A 20450-nucleotide genomic window follows, 5' to 3' on the forward strand; every position below is an offset into this window, starting at 1 on the left:
AGGCCTTTACCGACAGGCCTGAATATCTATATCCTAACACTGGGGTTCCCCCCTCCTTGCTATTCCAAACAGCACAGCGTGAGAACAGGGGGATCCTCACTCCCTGAGACACCCCTTGCCCCCGTGAGCAGCTCTTCAAGGACAGGAGACGTCGTTACCTGCGGGGGACGCCAGCCTGGGGAGCATCTGTAGAGAGACTGGAAGAGAAGAGAAGAGAAGAGAAGAGAAGAGAAGAGAAGAGAAGAGAAGAGAAGAGAAGAGAAGAGAGCTCCGGGGAGGGGATGGGGATTCAGAGGGATGGAGGGATGTGGGGCAGGGTGGAGGAGGAGTCTCCAGACAGAGGGGTGAGGGCCGAGGGAGGTCACTTATGCAGCAGAGGCAGAAGGAGAGTTAGCGCCATGCTGAGCTGGTCGCTCTGGGCTGGGAGCTGGGTTCTCGGCTCAGCCACTGGCCCCGTCTGGGTGCAAGGAGGGGGCGGGGCCCCTCCCCTCTGATGGAGGCAGAGGAAGCCACATCCTCATTTGCAGCCACTGCTCAGCTGGGCGGCAGGACAGGCAGCAGCATCTCAGGTAAGGAGGGGCTGAGGGCAGCTGACCACTTCCCGCCACCTTCTCCAGTGTTTGCACTGGCTTTTGTACTTCAACGCAGAGCTGGGGGGAGGGGCCGGACCAGCCGCCCCCGAGGGCTGGATCTTCCCAGGGTAGCCCAGGGTTCCAGCTGGTGTAAAGAAATCTTCCTTGAGTTACACGGGTTTACACCCACTGGGGAGCTATGGCCCATTGACCCCAGCTGGGATCTGCCCCATTGACTCCAGTCGAGCTACAACCCATTCACCCCAGCTGGGGATCTGACCCATGGACCGAAGCTGGGGGTCTGGGCCATTTACAGTGATGAAATGGCTGTCACTGCTGGAGGGTTTTTTTCATTGTTTGATGTTCCCGATGTGCCCAAGGGTATTTCTGCCCAAAACGCAAGTAGAGAAATTGCAATATTATATCTTTGATGCAACCAGCCTCCTGGCCTGGGGCCAGCCCTCCTTACCAGGGCATAATTTGCATGTCTGTTGATCGAAGTAATCAGAGTCACTTTTAGTTCATCAGGAAGCTGTCATCTAGGGTTTGCCCTAGTGCAGCTTTGATGTCCGGTCCCGTTCATAGCGCTCTCAGCCTGGTAAGCATAAAGGCTCAATCGGAGCTGGAGATTTCAGTTGACTCAGTGCAAGCAACTATAGGGACATAGTTTGTCTCCCTTGGGACACCCTGAAAATACCAGGGTCCCCAAACCTCCCACTACTCCACAGTTGATACACGAGTGAAAAATGGCACCAACCAAACTGGGCCAGAAATAAGTTTAATTCAGAAGAGCATGGTTAGACGGGGGTATTTACCCATCCTTCACCAGCAGCTTTAACCACTGTACCCAAACTCCTCCCAAAGCTTGGGATAGAACCCATGAGCCCTGGTTCCCAGACCCCCCTGCTCTAACTACTAGACCCCACCCCCCCTCCCAGAGCCAGGGTAGAACCCAGGATTCTGGCCTTCCAGCTCCCCCGCCCCGCTCTAACCACTAGATCCCACTCTCCTCCCAGATCTGAGTCCTGCCTCCCACTCCCCTCACCCCACAAGATGAAAAGAACAAAACTGAGCTGTTTGCTGTGACAAAGGTTTGAGAGTGAGCAGAGCTTGAGGTCTGGGAATTCTCAGGCAATGGGAGCAGGGTGCTGCTGGGAAGTTGGGGGACAGGGATTAGAAGAGGGGTTCACTGTACACAACTTCCTCTGAGACCAAATTCCCTCCTTGCTGGTGGAACGTGGAGCTCCCCGGGCTCACAGGGGAGCACGTGGCTACAGCATACTAGGAAAGTGGAGAACAGAGAAGAATCAGGTCTGCCAAGAGCTTATGTTGTGCTGTAGAGAACTTTTGTTGTGCTCTCCCCTTGGAGTCAGTGCTGGCCCCACTGCCCCAGGGTGGCGCTAGGGGGCGCTGTGCTGCAGGGACCAGGGCCCTCAGTAGTGGACACTCGCCCCTTGGAGTCAGTGCTGGCCCCACTGCCCCAGGGCAGCACTAGGGGACACTGCAGGGAGTGGGGTGGGGGATCAGGGGTGCTCTCCCCTCACACTCAGAGCTGATCCCATTACCTCACTGCGGCACTAGGAGGCGTTGTGCTGCAGGGAGCCGGGTGAGATCTCAACAGGAGGCCCTTTCCCATTGTGGGGAATACTGACACCAGTGCTCCCGCATGGCACCAGTGGGTGCTGTGCTCCAGAGACTGGGGTGGGGCACTCAGCAGGGGGTGGGGGGCTCAGCATTCTCCTCTCCGAGTTTACCAGGGTTGTGCATCTTGCCCCGGTGCCTGCATCCTCTTCTCCCTTGCCTCTTTTCTTGGATTTCCCACCAGGGATGCTGGGTAGCCGCCGCTGGTTGTGCATCACCGGCTGATCCCACCCGTCATGGCTCCTTTGCTGCAGAGCTAATCACGTAACAGATTAGACCCTACTGCCTGGTCTCCCCTCCCCGCTGCCCTGGATCAGATCCTCCATCCCGCACCCGGTCTCCCCTCCCTGCTGCCCTGTGTCGGACCCTCCATCCAACACCCGGTCTCCCCTCCCTGCTGCCTTGGATTGGATCCTCCATCCAGCACCGATCTCCCCTCCCCGCTGCCCTGGATCAGATCCTCCATCCCGCACCCGGTCTCCCCTCCCTGCTGCCTTGGATTGGACCCTCCATCCAACACCCAGTCCCCCCTCCCCGCTGCCCTGGATCAGACCCTCCATCCCGCACCCGGTCTCCCCTCCCTGCTGTCCTGTGTCGGACCCTCCATCCAGCACCTGGTCTCCCCTCCCTGCTGCCTTGGATTGGATCCTCCATCCAGCACCGATCTCCCCTCCCCGCTGCCCTGGATTGGACCCTCCATCCAACACCCAGTCCCCCCTCCCCGCTGTCCTGGATTGGACCCTCCATCCAGCACCCGGTTCCCCCTCCTCACTGCCCTGCGTCAGACCCTCCACCCAACAGCCAGACTCAAGTCTCTTTTCTCCATGCTGAAATTCCCATTTTTGACCCACTAGCTGGCAACATAGTCTCAACATCATCAGTAGGGGAGCCGGAGTGTGTCAGTCAGAAATTCCCCTCTTAAAGGGGAAGTGGCCATGAGAAGGCCAATCAGACACCTCCCATGTACCGTGTCCCACCTCTGAGACCCCATGGGCTACAAAGTGGGAGAGAGTGTCTGGCGGGGAGCTGGGTGGTCATTACTCACCTAAATTGACCCCAGGGGCTCCGTTGACACCCAGGTAGCTGAAAGAGGCAGAACTATGTCTCAGTGATGGAGCTGGGAGGGTCAGAGGGGGGAATTATGGGCTCCTACCCCTAAGGGTTGGGAGGATTTGAGGAACAGGCTCCTGGAGTGTGATAATGGGTGAGGGTGGGAGTTTTGGGTGGGGCTATCATTGGCCAACAATGTTCTTGGTGGTAGCTTTTCTCTCTGCTTCATTCCTCCATTCCCGCTCATTCTCTCCTCTTTATTCATCACCTCCTTCTTTCCCTGACTTTCTCTCCCTCATTCCTCCATTCCTTTTCGCTATCTATTCACTGCGTCTCTCGCTTGTTTGCTCTGCTTCTCACCCTGGCCCCAAACCTCCTCGTACCAACTGGCAGAGGGCACTGGGATACATGGGGCTATGGGGAACCCACAGGGTCACCAATATAACATCACGTACAGTCTCTACTGAAAGCATGTGTCACACTGGCCATCATCATTAGACTGCTAATAATGCATGAACATTTAATTAAGCAATGGAGCACCAAGGGTTGTGGTGGATTCTTCATCATGGGCACTTTTCAATCCAGATTGGGTGTCTTTCTAAAAGTTCCTCTCTAGGAATTATTGTGGGGCAGTTCTCTGGCCTGTGTTATGCAGGAAATCAAACTAGATGATCACAGCGATCATTTCTAGACTTAAAATCTATCAAACGAGTATTGTATTGAACCTTTCCCCTCTGTCTGGTCCTATAATTTACTTTCTGCAATAAACCTGACTGAGATTGGTCATTTGGTCTCTTGAGCATGTTTCATAACAAACCAAAGTGCAGTCAAGCGATCGACTGGACGATTCTCCAGAAACAAATGGGGAAAATATTTCCAGAAATGTACAGATATGTAATGTAAGGGGAAAGGCTGTTTGAGAATCAAAGTTTGATCTGAAGATATTGATGTTGCATATTTTGGCATGTGGGGCTGACAATCTGGGCTGTACCAGATATAAAGCTTTACTTTTTTGAATCTTGGCATGGCCTGTCATTAAATAATTATTCTCTAAGCCCCCTGTTGTCTGACTTCTCCCTGGTAATTTCTTGCAACTGTGAAAAAATATATTTTTTGAATGCTTATTACCTGTTGAAATTATAACAAAATAATCAAAATTCTGCCAGGCCTAGGTATACACTTCTGATCATAGAATCATAGACTCATAGAAGATCAGGGTTGGAAGGGACCTCAGGAGGTATCTAGTCCAACCCCCTGCTCAAAACAGGACCAACCCCAACTAAATCATCCCAGCCAGGGCTTTGTCAAGCCTGACCTTCAAAACCTCTAAGGATGGAGATTCCACCACCTCCCTAGGGAGCCCATCCCAGTGCTTCCCCACCCAGCATTGGGAAGGACTTGGGGTGAAAGTGGGAGGGGACAGATAGTGGAAAATAAACATCTCATTGGCCCAGCCTTTTTTCCTTCTCTCCCATTCATTTATCATTCTCTCTTTCTCATATTCACTCATCTGTGCTCTCTCATTCACAGCCTGGCTCCTCACAGCTCGCTCCAGAGGGGAGAAGTTGGGGGACTAAGGCAGATGTTGTGGGAGGAGGCGGGTTCCTCTGCCGTAACAGATGGGATGGGCCAATGTGTTGGAGGGATATCGATTACCCTGTTGGGGGAGACAGACAGACAGGCAGCCTCCCACGGGGAGGAGGAGTGATACCTCTGAAAACCGGATATCTTACCCAGCGGCTGTCTTGCTGCTACCTGTGGAGAAAAGGTCAAGGAGAGATATTAAAAAGCTGTTTGGTTTCCCTTACCCACCCCCCCAAGTGTCTACCTCCACATGGGGCATGGAGCAAGTGCCTGGCACGGCTCTGACCCACAGCCTTCTTGATGCCAACAGACAGAGGGGCACACAGGGGTGCAGAGCTACCATGCATCCACCAAAGAACGTCACGCGAGGTCGCTAATGAAAGCCTGCATCACATGCATCGTCAAGACCATTGCGAGACAAGTGTATGGAAAATCTGCAAGGAGTTATGCGGAGATGCTGAATATTATTTTCCCTTGTTGTGGTTAAAGGGAGGTTGCTCCAAGGTAGTGTGCCATGGGACAAACAACTCCGGACAGGAGCTAGGAGATGCTTATGTCCATAGTGTACCACTGCGTGTCTCCCTGTACAAGTCTATCAGCATTCTGGGTCCAATGCCAACAAAGAGCTTGCGGAGAATCGGGGGCGATACTAACAGGAAGAGGTAAACAGCAGCTGGGGAAAACTTGTTCTCAGGTGGAGATCAAAGGTCTGATCTGGTACATTAGGGGGTGCAGAGAGATGCACCCTGGAAGCCTTCAATCTCTGAAGACAACCTGCCATGAGGTTTGATCTTAGGGAAGGAGGATCTCAGCCAACCTGACTGAAAATGATGGGACAACGCTATGACGTAGGAGACAGAGAAATGTCCTGGGAGTTCAGTTTAGGCTCTAGGAAGCATGTTACAATCTTGTTTGATATGAAACCATTTGTTTCCAATATTCTTCCTTGAATCTCTGGTCTCAGATGAGAGGAAGAAGAGGTCTGTATCACTCAAAAGCTTGTCTTGTTCCCCCTCAGAAATTGGTCGAATAAAACCTCACCCACCTGGTCGCTTTGATGATAAACTTCCCCTTGTTTTCTTTATAAACAGATCTAAGTGCCGCATGGTGAGTGGGGACCCCGAACTGAGCATCCAAAGTTGGAGTGTCCTATTCCTTTGGGGACAGCAGATTACCAGGGGGTAATCGTTACCCTGTACAGACAGCAAAGTTTCCAGGAGCATATGTTGCTAGCAGAGTCCGGGAGCTGATCCACAGCAGGACACAGACAAGAATCCGTCACACTAAGGGCTTGTGCCTCACAACCCTGGGGATCCCTGGACACCTGGGTCCCATTCTCCACCCCAGTCTTGTCCACCCTCCTCCAGAATTGCACAAACGAAACCCCAGCTCCCATTCCCCATCCAGGTTGCATTACCGGTACCTTTCTTATTCCTTCTGCAGCAGCAGCCAAGAAGAGCCAGTATCCCCAGAGCGGCTCCTCCACCACCGCAACCAGCCACCAAGGGGAGGGGCAGAGCCCAGCCTGCTTGAGAGAAGGGGGAAGAGCGACAGCAGGCGTTATGCCAGGATCTGCAATGTAAACGTTTCCCCTGCATGGCACTGTGGATTCTGCTATACCCCAGGCAGCCTGCAGAATAGGGACAATCTGCACCCTCCCCTTTAAGAAAGGAATTTCTGCATGCCAGATACAGGATGTGATCCTGACACCTATGGGTCCAAAATGGGAACTGCACTTCAGGGGAAATATTCCTTTTCATTCTGTTAATACTGTTGGGAGCCTCACCTCTCCAGCTGTAATTCCTGGTGACATTCCAGGTAACATTCACAGCCTGGCTCCTGGGGGACTGGATCCACCTCCCGCTCATGTTCTTCTCGTACCCACAGGTGAATTCCCCAGTGTTCTTAGGACCAGCCTGTGGGATGCTGAGCACAGAGATGTTCACAGAGCCGGAGACAGACTCCATGGTGCTGATCTCAGACCCCTCAACTCTGGGGATGATCTCGGTTCCGTCCTTGTAAAAGTGAAATCTCCATTCACCGAGGTCACCAGGGGCCATGCAGGCAATGAGCAGGGGGAGCCCTTCACTCACCTCTCCAGATGGGGGATCCATGCTCAGCAATGGCTGGGGAAGGGGGTCTAAGGGGAGTAGAAAAAGGGAGAGGTCAGCAGGGGAACCACAGTCCAGTATCAGGAAGGGACTGATATACTGTATAATGGGCACCAGAGGGCAGCAGAGGGTGAGGGGTGGGGAAGGGTTGGCTACACGGGATAATGGGCACAAGGGGGCAGCATAAGGAATGGGAGTTGAGTTAAGCAGCCATTCACTACACAGCGGCATCATTTCAACAACCGTTTTCCCCACTGCAGGACTCCAGAGTATATCTTCAATGGCATTTGTAGGACTAGGCGCATCCTCACCCTTCATGGTGACGTTCACAACCTGACTACTGGGGGACAGGATACACCTCCCCCTCACGTTCTCCTCATAGCCGCAGGTGAATTCCCCAGTGGTCACAGGACCAGCCTGTGGGAAACTGAGCATCATGAAGTCAGTGCTGGACTCCATGATGCTGAGCTCAGAGCCCAAGTCCCTGGGGACGATCTCGGTTCTGTCCTTGTAAAAGTGAAATCTCCGCTCACTGAGGTCACCAGGGGCCATGCAGGTGATGAGCAGGGGGAGCCCTTCACTCACCACTCCAGATGGGGGATCCATGCTCAGCACCGGCTGGGAAAGGGGGTTTAAGGGAAGCAGCAAAATACAGAGGTCAGCAGGAGAACCACAGCCCAGTGTCAGGAAGGGGCAGCTATACTGTATAATGGGCACCAGGGGGCAGCAGAGGGTGGGGGTGGAAAGGGGCGGCTATACTGTATAATGGGCACCAGGGGGCAGCAGAGGGTGGGGGTGGGAAGGGGCGGCTATACTGTATAATGGGCACCAGGGGGCAGCAGAGGGTGGGGACAGGGAAGGGGCGGCTATACTGTATAATGGACACCAGGGGGCAGCAGAGGGTGGGGGTGGGAAGGGGCGGCTATACTGTATAATGGGCACCAGGGGGCAGCAGAGGGTGGGGGTGGGGAAGGGGCGGCTGTACTGTATAATGGGCACCAGGGGGCAGCAGAGGGTGGGGATGGGGAAGGGCAGAGGACAAAGGGGTTTGTGGGCGGGTGGGGGGCATCTCTGCTCCCCGCAAGTCCCACTGCTCACCTGGCTGTCTAGCAGCACCTGAGATGTGGGAGAGACCCAGCGGGAACATCCCGGAGGTCAGAGCCTCACCTGACACTGGTACAGTGATGCTGTTACTGTTCTCAGATACAATCTCCTGCCCGGCCTCCCGTCTCCAGTACTGACAGGTGTAGGAGCCATCATTCCCCATCTGCGCCATGAGCTCCATCCCGGGCCCCCCGCTGGCTGCTGGCAGCTCTTCAGAGGCCTGATCCCCTCTGTGCTGGTGGAACCTGAACCCCGCAACCTCCTTGCCATGGGGGACTGAGCAGGTGAGGGTGACCTTCTCCCCGGGCAGGTACACAGGGAGCTTGGGATGCAGAGAGAGTTTGGGGGCCAGTGGAGGAGCTGCAATAGAGAGAAAGGGGTCAGTGCAGAGGGGCATCCCCCCAGAGTCAAGAGAAGTTGATACGGGGAGTCCAGTGATCCCCCAGCCTGTGAAATACCCCCCCAGCAAACACCGCACAGGACAGATGACAATCCCCAGTCTGAGTGGAACAGCATCTCACAACTGGCAGAGCTGTGGGGGAACTGCTACAGTGCCTAACCGAATAAGCACCTCAAAATACAACAGGAGAAATTCCTGGCGAGACTTTCGAGTGATTTACAATCAGAAGTGCTGAACTTTGAGCTGCTCAGCATAGAGCAAATGAGCCTGGACAAGCCCACATTTGGCAAAGGCAAGGATATGATGCCAGAAGGACCTGGTGGTCTCCATAAATTTCCCTACTCAAGAAAAATAAAGGTTACGATCCTGGATGACGGAGGACGAGACACAGGAAATGAGCTGTGGCGCTAAAGAGTGAGAAATGTGCTGAATGGTATAAATCAACTCTGTGGTTTGGTAGTGTAATACTAATCGTTCATGATGATGGATGTTGAATGGTCTTTTTCATCTTGTGTCCTCCACCACAAATGTACGTTTTCCCAGTGCTGGGCACATGCTATGGCCCAGTCTGCAGATCTTCCCCCAGGAGCCGGCAGACCAAGAGATGTTCCCTAGTTTGCATTGGCCGCAGTCACTTGTATCTGGGTCAATGGACGAGCCCCACTTCCACAGATTGACTTTGGACCTGCCAACGTTTGTTCGGAGATGATTTAAAGATCTCTAGGTCGACCAACCCTTCCCTCCTCTGGGGAGGCATTTGGCATATCACTGTACATTTTGACTAGCTTGGTGAGTACTTCAAGTCATGTGTGCCACGTTTCCAATTGTGTGGCCATGGATTTTTTTAAGCAATTCCATTGCAAATAGGAAGAATTCTGTGATTTCAGTGCCACCATTGGCCATGTATTGGATGTCTGGGATGGCAAACGCGTGCATATCACGGCCCATGTCAGACTGTCTCAATCTGCGAATCCTGCTGAACACCTACCACTGCAACATGTGGAATGGGAAAAATAAGGGCTGTTTTATTAGTTTAATCTTCCTATTCATGACAATGTACACTGAATGGCAAAAGAATCATGGAGTTATGCTGATGCAATGCCAATGATTTGTAACAATACAGAAGAATGAAAACAACTTATGAACATTTGGGTAAACGTATAACTGGAGACATGGGAAGACAGACATAGAAGGACAAATTAATGTATAAAAAGAAAGTGATGGAGGGCCCAAAATGGAGAACACTGGTCCAGAGACTGAGACAAATTTGGATACTTGGACCCCTGCCTGTTCAGTCCAATCTGTCTTATTGTTTGTCATGTGTGTATGATCAGAAATGACAAGTGTCAATGATTCAATCTGAAAATGTATAAATAAATGTGAAAAAATTGATGAAGCCAATATTGGGTGCCTCAGTTTCCCACCTTACAGTGGTCACTGAGATTCAACAGGTGGCCGTGAAGAGTCTGGAGTCCATGGAAGGAGTATGGCCTCTCTAGAACACACGCGGAAAGGGCAAAGGGGTGCTGGAGACAGGGCTGGACTCACCAGTCACAATGATGGAGACGGAGTCACTCTTCCGTGACAGGATCACTTGCCCAGATCGAATTATCCAGTAGGCACAGAAGTATGTCCCAGCATTCCCAGTCATAGCCGTGCGCTCCAGCCAAGCTCCCTCGTCCAGCTCAGAGATCTGCTCCTCTCTTTGATGGTAGAATCTGTATCCCCCCACCTGCTCACTGCCAGGAACTGAGCAGGTGAGCTTGACATGCTCCCCCTGAAAATAGATGTGTTTCGGGGGATACAGAATGATTTGGGGGGCCGGTGGGGGCAGTGAGACATCTGGAGAGAATGAAGAGCAGAGAAAGCAAGGAGAGAAATGGAGGGGCTCTGAATGAAGAGCACCTGGCTGATTGTGTAAATAAAATGGGGAGCTGTCATGTACCCCTTGGAGAAGCTACACCCCCACTTCTACCCTTCGACAGAAAATCCCTTCATATCTCCCATCCCTTGGTGGCCACCCACTTCACCCCAACAGTGAAGAGCAAATCGGAGCATTACTCGGCGCCAAACCCAGCCAGAAGTGTACAGACAAGCCAGGTGGAGAAAGAGCCCGAGATTGACTGTCCAGCCCCCTGAGGTTGACCACTCAGTTGCCTTGTCCCTGTTGCTCTTCTTGCCGTGGGATGCTGTGATAGCCAAAAGCATATCTGGGTTCCCAAAAGTACTGGATCCATCCATGGAGGACAGGTCCATCAATGGCTCTTAGACAAGATCGTCAGGGACACAACAACATGCTCGGGGTGAGGCTGAACCTCTGACTACTACAAGACATGATGGAAGCCTGGGCTGAATCCTTCCATAATTTCCCTGTTCTGTATGCGCCCCCTGAAACTCTGGTATGGGCCACCCTTGGAGACAGACTACTGGGCCAGATGGACATGGGACCAGCATGGCCGCTCTTATATTCTGATGCTGGTCCCTGCTATCACATTCTGAGAGAAAGGGGCCTTACCTGTGACTGTGATGGAGATGGGCTGGCTCTCTAGGGAGGAGATCTCCTGCCCAGGTTCGGCTACCCGGTACATACAGGTGTATGAGCCAGAATCCTCCATGCTGAGTCTGCCAATCTGGTAACTCTGAGAGTCCTCCAGCGCCTGTCTTGTGCATGCCACTTGTTCCCTGGCCTTGAGGAAGCAGAACCCCATCTTCTTCTCCCAGCTGGGAGCTGAGCACGTCAGGGTAACAGAATCTCCGGTGGTGAACTCAGGACCCGTTGGTGACAGCTGCAGAGTTGGCCGAAAGGTTTCCAGGAGCACGGAAGACCCTGAAGAGAGACAGTGGGGACTGAGCCCTCCAACAAACCCCAGTGCTATGGAGCTCCCTCCTCCCAATCCCAGGAGATGGCTGATGTGTCCAAAGGGAGACAACGCCCCAGTTCATTTGCTACCACACCGTATTTCCCTCCCTGGTCACTAACGTTCCTTCCCCACCCAGAGATGTTTTCTTTGAGGAGCATCAGCTCTGGGTTCACCCACTTTTCATTTACTCATTTTTCTCTGTTTTCTTGCCAATTTCAGGGAAGGTTGATTGGCCTTTAAAGACCATCAGGTGATGCTCCTGGCATAAGACAGGTGTGAGCCTTCAGCTAACCCAACAGGCCAACCTGTGCTCGGTCTCTTTGGAGGCAGTGAATTTAATAATTCCTGTGAGTCTCCCACCAGCAGGACTGGGAACTGCAGGGAGATGCCTCTGGGGACATCGACTGAGACCTGCAAGGCCAGGTTTGGACTGGCAGATCTCAAGAAGTTTGCCAGCAAGGCCGACAGGTGGGAATGTCAGGGACACATTCCCTGACAGACATTTCAGCAGCACCAAAGCTCTCCCTTGCTGAGGAGAACATCACAGGGACTTAGTTGCTAATACGATCTCCCTTGACAAACCAGCTATCCTGGACAGGAGCTCTCTGATTGCCCATAGCAAACACATTGCAATGGCCGAGCATTTTAACTCAATGACCCTCTTGTGCGATTCTGTTCTCACCTTCCTTTGGAAGTTCAGCCGAAGATGGAGATCAACTGACCACAGCAAAGGTAAAGAATCCCCCATCCAAAGTGGAGTCTTCAGTCTGGCCCAGATACCAACCCCCCAATATCAGACAGGATTCATCAGCTCTACAGACAGATTGCTCAGTTCATCGCAGACATACCGGTCAGTATCCCACAACCCTTCCAGTCTGCAGGCCGACGTCTGGACAGCCATTGCCTGACCCAAGAGGTGTAGATGGAAAGATGACTCACCTGTCAGATCCAAAGTGGAGTCTTCAGTCTGGCCCAGATACCAACCCCCCAATATCAGACAGGATTCATCAGCTCTACAGACAGATTGCTCAGTTCATCGCAGACGTACCGGTCAGTAGCCCACAACCCTTCCAGTCTGCAGGCCAACGTCTGGACAGCCATCGCCTGACACAAGAGGTGTAGATGGAAAGATGACTCACCTGTCAGATGGATTGAGAGGGGGGCACTAGGTAGTGACTGGATCATTCTCCCTGAGACATTGACCTCATAGCTGCAGGTGTAAGGGCCGGTAGCATCCAAATCAGATTGACGGAGCTGGAGACGGGCACCCAACTGTGAGACAATGACATGCCCCTGCCTCAGGAACTGGTACCTTTTAGCCACATGTCCCTGAGGGGCTGAGCATACGATGGTAACAGGGCTCTTCCCGGGGAAATCAGAAATTGCAGAGATGGATGGAGCAAGAGGGAAATCTGCAAACAGCAACAATAGGCGAGAAGAGGGAGCGTTAATGTACCAAGAGTGTAGAAATAGCAGAGCAATTGAGTATGAGAAAGTGGGGTCTAGAGGTCAAATCAAGGCATGGGCTGGGAGCCAGGACTCCTGGGTTCTATCCCCGGCTCTGAGAGTGAGTGAATTTCAGTTCTTGAAAACCTGACACAACTAGAAGGAGAAGAACCAGACAGCGAAACTGCGCTGATGCCCTTGACAGCAGCTAGATTGCTGGTTGTGTCTCAGTCACTGTAGGGGGAGAAATGCCCGTGACCCCAGCTCAACCAGCCCTAAGAAGCAGATGCACCAGTCGCTAGGGCCAAGCAGGGATGGCTGCGCTCCGAGATGGTTTCCCACCTAGACTCTGCTCCCCAGTACAGGCAGGTGTATGCTTTGGGGATCCCCATCACATCCGTGAGCCCCAGATGAGCACCCCTGTTCTGAGCGGGGAGATCTGCAGAGACCTGCACCCCGATTTCATTACAGAAGTCATATCTCCCTCCTGGGAGCCGAGCACCGGAGAGTAACACACTCCTGAAGAGAGAGACAGAATGCTTAGGGACTCGAGAGGGCGTGAGGGCTGGATGCCCCCTGCACCCCAAGGGGCTGGGAGAAAGCGTCCTAGGAGATGCTGGTTCAAACAGGGCTCCTTTAGGGCCTGGTGAGGTGAAGAGGAAGAGGCCCCCGGCTTGCACGCCAGAGGCTGTGCTCACGCAACGTGGCCGGCCCAGGGCTTGTGGTGTCACTAAACAGAGAAAATATACAAAGTAAATAGCCTGAAATAGATCTCAGTCGTCATTGTCCTTACTTTGCCGAGTGGTGAATTTCAGTTATGAAGGTTGGAAATATTTCTCTGTTGGTTTGTGTGTGGGCAGCAAAATCGGTGTTTACCGACAACAATCTAATACAGAACAGACCCCTGTTCCGGACTACATCTGCCAAGATACACAGAGGTCACCCCTCTCGTTGAACTGCTGCAATGCACATGGGGGGCTTAGTTCTGAGAGGGGGGCTGGCCAGGAAAGAAGAATGGGGGCCACGAAATATCAGAACTGAAACTCCCATCAGGCACGACAGCCACTCTGGGCAGATACAGGATACGAACAGAGCCAAAAATAAAGGATTTTGTTTCAAGAGGGAGGAAAATGTCTCATTCTGATCCACAATGTTTAAATGAAACATTCTGACGTGTCCGCAACGAATTTCAACCCTCCCCTCCCGTCCCATGCAAGGACTTTGGAGGACAGAGTGAGAATTCAAAGAACCACAAGCCCTATGGAACAATGTGCTGTATTTTCAGTCAAAGGCCAGAAGGGACCATCAGGAAGCTCCTTCAAGCCAGAATCAAACCAGCGACCTAAAACTTAGCCACGTCATTGAAATCTACAATCGGCCTCACCGCCAGCTTGGGTGCTGAAGGAATCTCTAGAGCTCAACATGTTTAGCTTAACCAAGGTGAAGGGGTGATTTGATCGTGGTCTATAAGTACCTAGTATGAGAAGAGAAATCTGATACTGAAGGGCTCTTCAATCTGGCATCCAAGGACCTAACATGATCCAAAGGCTGAACACTGAAGCTAGACAAATTCAGACTGGGAATAAGGTGGAAATTTTCAGCAGGGAGGGGAATTCATCACTGGAAGAACGTACCCACGGTTGTGGTGGACTCTATCACTGACCATTTTTAGAACAAGGTTGGATGTTTCCCTAGAAGATCTGCTCTAGTTCAAACAGGAATTACACTGGGGCCATCCAATGGAGTTGGGACTTGGTGATCACAGGGGTCCTTTCCGGTTTGAGAATCTGTGAAATGGTATTGGTTTGTTTTGGGGGGGTTTCATTTTTTTGGGGGGGTAAGTGGAGAGAAGACAAGGGACCATCCACCAAGAGCCAGAGACCCTGGGGGTTGAAGTGAGCAGACTGGTGACCCTCCCCCCACATGAGGGGTTGGGGTCTCACATGTGATGGGGACAGGAATCCTGTTAGACAGTAGGAGAAAGGGGACTCACCCATCACTGGTACCTGGAGAGGCTGGCTTCGTGCAGAGTAGATGGGCCGCCCGTCTCTCACTGCCCAATACTCACAGCTGTACGCCCCGGCCTTCCCCGTCTCAGCCGTCAGGACCAGCCAGGGCCCCCCGGACAGGCCGGTAGTTTCCGTGTAGACTCGCTCCCCCCGCTGATTGTAGAACTGGTAGCTGCTCACCGCCTCCCCACCAGGGGCCAAGCATCTGAGGGTGAGATGCTCCCCCGGGAAATACACAGCGTGCTGGGGGTCCATGATGACCCTTGGGGCTTGCAGGAGGGCTGAGGAAGGGCAGGGAGATTCAGCAGACATTACACTCCCCCCAGCCAAGTGCTGCCTCCCAATTCCTACCCTCATTGGCTGGAGCCAGCAGCCCCTTGCAGCTCTCCGTTCCTCCCACACAACAAGACACCTGGTGTCTGCACCCCACTGGCCCCAGAACTCTGGCTTCATCCCTCCTGCCGCACACACCCCCTGTGCTCCATGGGGACGCGGCAGGAGCCACTGTCACCTCTAGGGGGTTCTGGTTCCCACCTGGCCACGCCATACGTCACGGGCTCTGCCGGGCGTGGTGCAGCTCAGTCAGCTCTGTAGGGTGCTGTGACCGGACGGATGAGGGAAGTGGGAGTGGGGGTGGGGAGATGAGAGGAGATGGAAGCTAGGGAGAGAGACCTCCCCCCATGGAATCCCACAGGCTCAGATCCCACCCCACCTCCCAGCTTGCAGCCAGCCCTGCTGAGATTTCACTCTGCATGTGGCCCTGGGGCCAGAGCTAGAATCTGTTTTGGGGTGCTCCATTTCAAGCAGTTTAAATAGGCCTGGTTCTATCAGCCCTATCAAAGAATCCAGCCCCTATAAGTCTTCCAGGGGACCCCAGGAAACTGAGCCCCCCACAAATCACCAGTCACTTTGGGAAGTCTTGCCCAGGGCCCTGCAGGTCCCGAAGCTGGGAGCTGAGTGGAGCAGAACCAGAGAGAGACACACTCCGAAGTGGGGTGGGAGGATCCCTGCACACAATGCCTGGGCGGGGGGGTCTCTACACTCAGTGCCTGTGACCCCACAGTGAGAAGCCAGGCACATAAACAAATACTGGAATCAGTGTCCCCTGTCCATTCCCATTCCCCACCCCACTGACCAGCCAGTTCCTCTGCGGCAGGATCAGAGCCGGCGGCCCCTAGAGATGAAAGGCCCCATGTCCTATTCTCTGACCCAAGCAGCCAGACCCCCTACCATGGGGCCAGACTGGAACTGGAAGTCTGCCCCATGGGGTGACCCCTTTTCATGGAGGGGACCCACCTGAACGGACAGCTGGGGCATGTGTGTGGATCACGTCCCTCCTTACCTGCAGGTGACGCCAGCTGGGGAAGGATCTGGAGAGAAGCTGAAGGAGAGAAGAGGAGAGACAGGGAGTGAGAGCTCCGGGAACGGCACAGGAGGGAAGGGGGCTGCGGGACAGGGAATGTACTTTAGGGAGACGTGGGCCCAGGTGGATGAGCCTCAACATCTATTTCCCTAGTGGAGAGCAACAGACAGTCGGTGGATGGAAATGACCGTTGGAGAAAGACTAGGAGCTCGATACTCGAGTAAAGCCTTAGGAAAGCAGCCACCTGCTTACTGTGAGTGTATTTGCAGAAACCCGAGGCTCAGGGTTCGTGCTCCCTGCACAGAAAGGCCCCATAAGGAGACCCCGCGCAACTGGGAAATGCCAGACGCCCGCCAGACTGTTGCTGAATTGAGACTCGAGATGGAGTCTGGGGGACGAGAAGCCCAAAGGAGCTGGAGGTGGAAGGAGAAGGTGAGATGCATGCAGGGAAGGGGGGAAGGAGAGACAGGCTGAAGGAGGAGTGCAGGGTCACTCACCCAGGAGATGAAGGAGGACGCTGAGCTCCATGCTGGGTGTAACAGGATGCTGCTGCCAGGTGAATCTGCTCCTTCAATGGGCTATCTAAATAGCAACCGAGCTCTTACAAATATCTGTGATCGTCCGTCCCTTGGAGCCAGACACTTCCCCAAAGTCTGCACATCCGAGAGAGGAACCAGCTCCTGGAATGGGCCAGATAGTTTCTGAAAGGAGCACGGACGGGTGGTCACGATGCAGCCTCAAGACCTGCTGATGGCTGGGGAACCCTGGTGTCCGGGATGGAGAAACCTGACTGATTAAAGGGAGGGATGGAATGAAAGAGTGAGAGAGGGAAAGGGGGAACGAGACAGAGGCAAAGAGATGAATGAAGAGACAGGCTCCAAATAGAGGAAGTGAAAGGGAAGGAAAAAAAGAAAGGGAGTAAACAGATGAATGACAGAGCAAGAGTGAGAAAAGGAAAGGGTGAATGAGACAGTGAGAAAAGGATGAGTGAAGAGGGAGAAGAAGAGATAGTGCCTGAAGAAGAGGGGAGATGAAGATGGAGAGAGTGAAAGAGAAAGACACAGCAGGAGACGTGCAGAAGGAGGTCACTGACTGAGAACAAAGAGGACAGTCAGAAAGAGAACGACTGAACGAGACACAGCCAGGAGGAGGAGTGGAGAGGCGACTGTGGGGTGGGGCAGAGAGAGGGGGAATGAAAGTCAGACATATGGAGGGAACGTGTGAATGAGGGAGAGAGATGGAGGAGTGGGGAGGATGAAGAGGAGTGTGGCAGAGCGAGGAAGGGAAAGGGGGAGACAGAAGGAAGGCGTGAATGAGGCAGGCAGGGAAGGAGTGCAGGGTGAGTCATTCACCTGGCGCAGGGAGACACGTTTAGCTCCGTGCTGGGGGGACCAGTCTGAGCCTGGAAGCTGCACCCCCAACGCCTGTCTCCTGTGAGCCGCCTGCTCCCCTCTGATCACAGCCAGAGGAAGTCCTGCCTAAGGGACGCAGCCACCTCCCCGCCCCACCATCAAGGCACCACACGCTGTGGGCTGACCACAGCCAGGCCGGGGGTTCCCAGCATGCCTTGCAGCTCCCAGCCGCTCTGCAGGGCCTGGTCCAACAATAGCAGAGGGGTCAGCTACAGGGTAACCAGGTAACGGCTCCTCACTCCATCCATTTCCCTGGCCAGGTACACCAGGGCTCACGGGCCCAGCACCAAACCCGCGCTCCTGGCTGTGAAGGGCCATGGGGCCAGCACTGGGGCATGGGGGTCAGCCCTGATTGGGGGGAAGAGCGCCCCCTAGTGAGCCCCATCATGATCCCCACAGCAGAGCACCTCCTAGCACTGCCTTCGGGCATGGGGGTCAGCCCTGACTGGGGGGGAGAGCACCCCCTAGTGAGCCCCATCATGATCCCCACAGCACAGCGCCTCCTAGCACTGCCTTCGGGCATGGGGGTCAGCCCTGACTTGGGGGGGAGAGCACCCCCTAGTGAGCCCCATCATGATCCTCACAGCACAGCGCCTCCTAGCACTGCCTTCGGGCATGGGGGTCAGCCCTGACTTGGGGGGGAGAGCACCCCCTAGTGAGCCCCATCATGATCCTCACAGCACAGCGCCTCCTAGCACTGCCTTCGGGCATGGGGGTCAGCCCTGACTTGGGGGGAGAGCGCCCCCTAGTGAGCCCCATCATGATCCCCACAGCACAGCGCCTCCTAGCACTGCCCTGGGGCATGGGGGTCAGCCCTGACTTGGGGGGGAGAGCGCCCCCTAGTGAGCCCCATCATGATCCCCACAGCACAGCGCCTCCTAGCACTGCACTGGGGCTTGGGGGTCAGCCCTGACTTGGGGGGGAGAGCGCCCCCTAGTGAGCCCCATCATGATCCTCACAGCACAGCGCCTCCTAGCACTGCCCTGGGGCATGGGGGTCAGCCCTGACTTGGGGGGGAGAGCACCCCCTAGTGAGCCCCATCATGATCCCCACAGCAAAGCACCTCCTAGCACTGCCTTCGGGCATGGGGGTCAGCCCTGACTTGGGGGGGAGAGTGCCCCCTAGTGAGCCCCATCATGATTCCCACAGCACAGCGCTTCCTAGCACTGCCCTGGGGCATGGGGGTCAGCCCTGACTTGGGGGGGAGAGCGCCCCCTAGTGAGCCCCATCATGATCCCCACAGCACAGCGCCTCCTAGCACTGCGCTGGGGCTTGGGGGTCAGCCCTGACTTGGGGGGGAGAGCACCCCCTAGTGAGCCCCATCATGATCCCCACAGCAAAGCACCTCCTAGCACTGCCTTCGGGCATGGGGGTCAGCCCTGACTTGGGGGGGAGAGCACCCCCTAGTGAGCCCCATCATGATCCCCACAGCAAAGCACCTCCTAGCACTGCCTTCGGGCATGGGGGTCAGCCCTGACTTGGGGGGGAGAGTGCCCCCTAGTGAGCCCCATCATGATTCCCACAGCACAGCGCTTCCTAGCACTGCCCTGGGGCATGGGGGTCAGCCCTGACTTGGGGGGGAGAGCACCCCCTAGTGAGCCCCATCATGATCCCCACAGCACAGCGCCTCCTAGCACTGCCCTGGGGCTTGGGGGTCAGCCCTGACTGGGGGGGAGAGCGCCCCCTAGTGAGCCCCACCGTGAGCCCCACAGCACAGCGCCTCCTAGCACTGCCCTGGGGCATGGGGGTCAGCCCTGACTCAGAACATGTAACTGGACAGAGCTGAATTAGACCTGCACTTCTCTCCCAGCTCGCCGGTCGCCGCTCTCATGTGAATGCCACGTGGGCAGGGGTCACGGGCATGTCTCAGCCGGCAGCTGAGTCATGGAACGAAGACGGGGCCGGTGGCTGAGCTGAAGGAACAACCTCACGCCAGAGACTGTTCACGCTGACGCAGAGGTAGAGTTTGGCCTAAATTTGGGTGCCTCTTTATTTATCCCTCTGTCTCTCTGTCCTGTCTCTCAACCTCTCCTCCATTGTACTACAAAGGAAGGAACGCATCTCTCCTCCAAGGTCCTCTACCCCACACTCTCTCCCCCTTGCTCCCATCCCCCTACTGCATCCCCATCCCGCTCTCCAGCTGTTGTCCTGTTTTCAGTAGCATCACAGCTAATTTGGGGTGTGACAGCGGAGCCTGAGGTGGCTTTGCAGCTGTTTCTGGTGAGCTCTTCCCAACCATGGGGGGCAGGCTGGAGAAAGCACAACGGGACTTTTCTGAAAATTTCACGTGTGCTGTGCGGGTTGGCATCACGGGCAGATGCAACTCGCTGGGCTAGAGGCAGGGTTGGGGCCTGCAACAAACAGAAAACTGAAGCAAAACAGAGACTAGGGAGAAAGTTAAGAGGATTTAATTGGGGCTGGGAAATTTCCCTCCTGAGCTGCCCCCGAGAACCTGTGCCAGAGAGAAAGCACAGTAAAGGGAAGGCCCTGACTTCCCGGGATTAGCTCTGATGCTGCTGCCAAGATCCCGTTTACAGACTTGTTCCCTAAACACCCCAAATAGACTCATTAGTCCTGGCACCCTTTGAGACCCCCAACATGCCCCAAATTCCCCAGCTCCAATCAGAACCTCTTAATGTTCTGCCAAATTTTCAAACAACCCCTTTGATGTCCCCGCAGGGCTGTTATATCTGTGTCCGGCCAGTTTCTCAATATTATACCCAAAGAGAGGGACGCATTTGCCACAAGTCATTGGCTGGCTGATTACCTTGTCATTGCCTCTGCCCAGACCCCAGACTAGCTAAAGGACCCCCAGAATGGGGGGTTCTTGTGCAGAGTTGAAGCCAGTGTTCGAATGAGCTCCCCCTCGCCATCCAGCGATGAACTGGGAGTGGGGG

General features: G+C 54.4%; 1 protein-coding gene across 4 annotated transcripts; it reads right to left on the minus strand.

Moving 5' to 3' along the window:
• Positions 1-1574: 1574 nt before the first annotated feature.
• Positions 1575-16924, minus strand: LOC140896651 (Fc receptor-like protein 5). Of its 4 annotated transcripts, none has more exons than XM_073308598.1 (13): positions 16639-16924; positions 16121-16159; positions 14763-15059; positions 12463-12735; positions 10978-11289; positions 10011-10304; positions 8126-8422; positions 6634-6987; positions 6271-6375; positions 4997-5018; positions 3259-3296; positions 2327-2469; positions 1575-1853 (listed from the first exon to the last, which is right to left on the minus strand). In XM_073308598.1, the coding sequence occupies exons 1-13, from the start codon at positions 16667-16669 to the stop codon at positions 1746-1748; spliced, it is 2313 nt and encodes a 770-aa protein (XP_073164699.1). In that variant the 5' UTR covers positions 16670-16924; the 3' UTR covers positions 1575-1745. The 4 variants fall into 4 exon arrangements, with proteins under 4 accessions (XP_073164699.1, XP_073164700.1, XP_073164698.1 ...); XM_073308599.1 differs by having other exon boundaries at positions 1762-2469; positions 6634-6862; positions 6941-6987; XM_073308597.1 differs by having other exon boundaries at positions 1762-2469; positions 6271-6372.
• Positions 16925-20450: the final 3526 nt, after the last annotated feature.

This window comes from Lepidochelys kempii, chromosome 13 (genome assembly GCF_965140285.1).
Source record: "Lepidochelys kempii isolate rLepKem1 chromosome 13, rLepKem1.hap1, whole genome shotgun sequence".
Classification (NCBI taxonomy): domain Eukaryota; kingdom Metazoa; phylum Chordata; order Testudines; family Cheloniidae; genus Lepidochelys; species Lepidochelys kempii.

Excerpts from the sequence above, each read along its gene's own strand:
- LOC140896651 (XM_073308596.1), bottom strand. The coding sequence starts at position 16,669 with ATGGAGCTCAGCGTCCTCCTTCATCTCCTGG. Across the intron at positions 8,423-10,010 it reads CGTCTCCATCATTGTGACTG|CTCCTCCACTGGCCCCCAAA; the intron begins GTGAGTCCAGCC and ends TCTCTATTGCAG. Across the intron at positions 6,376-6,633 it reads CAGGAATTACAGCTGGAGAG|CAGGCTGGGCTCTGCCCCTC; the intron begins GTGAGGCTCCCA and ends CCTTCTCTCAAG.